General features: G+C 47.2%; 1 protein-coding gene across 2 annotated transcripts in view; it reads right to left on the bottom strand.

Moving 5' to 3' along the window:
• Window positions 1-20: 20 nt before the first annotated feature.
• RAB11FIP1 (RAB11 family interacting protein 1 (class I)) overlaps window positions 21-2,244 on the bottom strand; it is a 32,368-nt gene continuing 30,144 nt past the window's right edge. For both annotated transcript variants that reach the window (XM_012651121.1, XM_012651122.1), the window contains one exon: window positions 21-1,959. In XM_012651121.1, coding sequence (XP_012506575.1) covers window positions 1,741-1,959 — 219 coding nt within the window. In that variant the 3' untranslated portion in view covers window positions 21-1,740. The remainder of the gene's footprint in view (window positions 1,960-2,244) is intronic.

The raw sequence follows: 2,244 nt of genomic DNA, 5'->3' as shown, positions 1-2,244 counted from the left end.
AGGAGGAATTAAATAAAATAAAATAGCTGTAGATAATTAAAAGCTAATTAGATAAATCAGGTTACAGTATCATCCTTCAGATTAAAGTGCTCCAATGTGACCAATGCTGCAGCAGACAGAATCCTGAGAAGGGATTCTGCTGCCGATAATCTTGCCTCTTACCCTCGATATAACAAGAACATGCACAGAGGACAGTCCCAATTCATCATGCCATCATCTCAACCCCTGCCCATGCCATGGGCCCGGGACAGTCTTCCCCTAGGAGGGATCACAAGATTTGCTAAGATTCTATCGCAACCAGGAGGAGAAATGAGCAATACAGAAGTATTCCAGTTCCAATATTACGTGAGTAACAGTGAATTTACCCAAAGAATCTGAACTGGTGCTTTTAGTTAAGAAGGGGTCAAGTACCCTACTTTAAAAAGTACATGTCTACTAATCTGGTTTTGAAAATACAGCAATGGAAAAAATAAGTATCACCTTCTTGCTCTTCACAATTTTACAAGGAGGTAAAATGCCTGTGAGTGTATTCGCGAAGGAAAAGGAAAAAGAAACAACAGTTTAAAGGCTGTGGCACTTCTTCTTTCTACCGGCTTTTAAATTTTATTAACTACATTAAGCCCCTCACTACAACTTCCCCAGTATCCCAGAAGTAACTTGGGTTTCTTTTTGGGCAGGGGCGGGAGGTATTCAAAGGGGAGACACAGGAACACAGTTGAAGCCCTTCGTGGTCCAAGACTGTGGTCCCCTGTCCCCTGCACAATGAAGGGGCTTCTTCATCTTGAGGACTTGGTGGACCCTGGCTCTCCCCAGGAAGTGCTGCCAAGGAAACCAGCAGAGCAAAGGCACAGCGGGGGAGGGGGGATGGCCAAAGGAATCCCACTGACGTCACTCTGTAGCAGAGGGCAGTGGGTGCTGGGATCACCCCATCCCCCACCAAGGCACTGAACAGGCCAGTCGAGCCAGCAGGAACCCGGCTGCCACCAAGGGAGGGACTGTGACCGACTTCCCCGTATTGGGTAAGGAGTAATTCTCCTAATTCCTGTATTCTACTTTCGTATCTCCAGCAGAATGGTCCCATGGATCTAAAGAGCACATTTTAAGGGTCGAGAATAGAAGTTCACATTTAGAAAAGGCAGCTTGCTCAAAATCTGGAAGGCACACCCAGAGGTTTTCCCTAAATGCCTCTGTTCCCATCAAAAACAAAAAACAAGACCCAAGTCCGAGAAGCTGGGTAGGTTTACACGGTATCAAAATTTAGCGTCTGCAGCCAAAAGTACACCTGAGCTACCCAAAGGCCAAGAAGGTATGTGTCACGCAGCACCGACTGCGTGGTCATCTTCTCCTTTCACCCGAAGCTTTAATAACCGGAGGATACGTATTGAAAAAAAGTCTCAACAAGAAAGAAAGAAAACCCTAGTGTTCAAACACATTAATACCCCCTGTGCCACCCCGATCTCGGGCTCAGGATCGGATCCGATGACCACGTCTCTGGCGGGCATAAAATATTTACAACCCAGTTAAAGGCACAGCGGCATTTAGAAATACAGCCGTGGGAACGTACAGTGAGAGATTCGTTGTAATCATTAACCTGACTTCAGTGGGCAGGATCGACTCTGGCCAGATGACGCCGAGGGAGACGGTGACTCAGAGCCTGCCGGCTGGGTCTCGGCCACAGGCTTGACCTCGGGATCAGGCGGAAACAAACTCACAAAAACGTCTCTGTTTCGTTCCGGCGATTTACATCTTTCCTGCCTTTTTGCCGACCTGGGCGGGAATGCGGAGGATGTTGGGGGTCTCCTCCATGACCCTGACCAGCAGGTTGTCGATGTAGTCCTCCAGCTCGCGGACCTGGAGCTCCTTCTTGCCTATGGTCTCCTTCTGCTTCAGGACCAGCTGGATCAGCTCGTCGCGGGTCAGCTGCGCGTAGGCGAAAGCGGGGTCCGAGGGGCTGTACTTCTTTAGAGGGGACAAAGGAGGGGGAGACATTATGGTATCAGCACAGAAATCTACTATCTAAAAGAAAGCAAAAGAACAAAATGTTATTCGTGATCTGGGTCTCTTGGGAATACGTTTTCGATTTAGGGTGAAAACAGTTTGCTGATTGAAGTTTTCTGCAAAGGGCCGGAGAATAAATATTTTAAACTCTGCGGGACACATATGGCCTTTGTTGCATGCTCCTCTTTGGCTTGTTTTGCTTTTGTTTTATGACCATTTAAAAATATATTAATAAAAAGCATACTT

Source organism: Propithecus coquereli, unplaced genomic scaffold (genome assembly GCF_000956105.1).
Source record: "Propithecus coquereli isolate 6110/MARCELLA unplaced genomic scaffold, Pcoq_1.0 Scaffold349, whole genome shotgun sequence".
In the NCBI taxonomy this organism is placed as follows: domain Eukaryota; kingdom Metazoa; phylum Chordata; class Mammalia; order Primates; family Indriidae; genus Propithecus; species Propithecus coquereli.
This window is presented reverse-complemented; position numbering and strand designations above follow the sequence as displayed.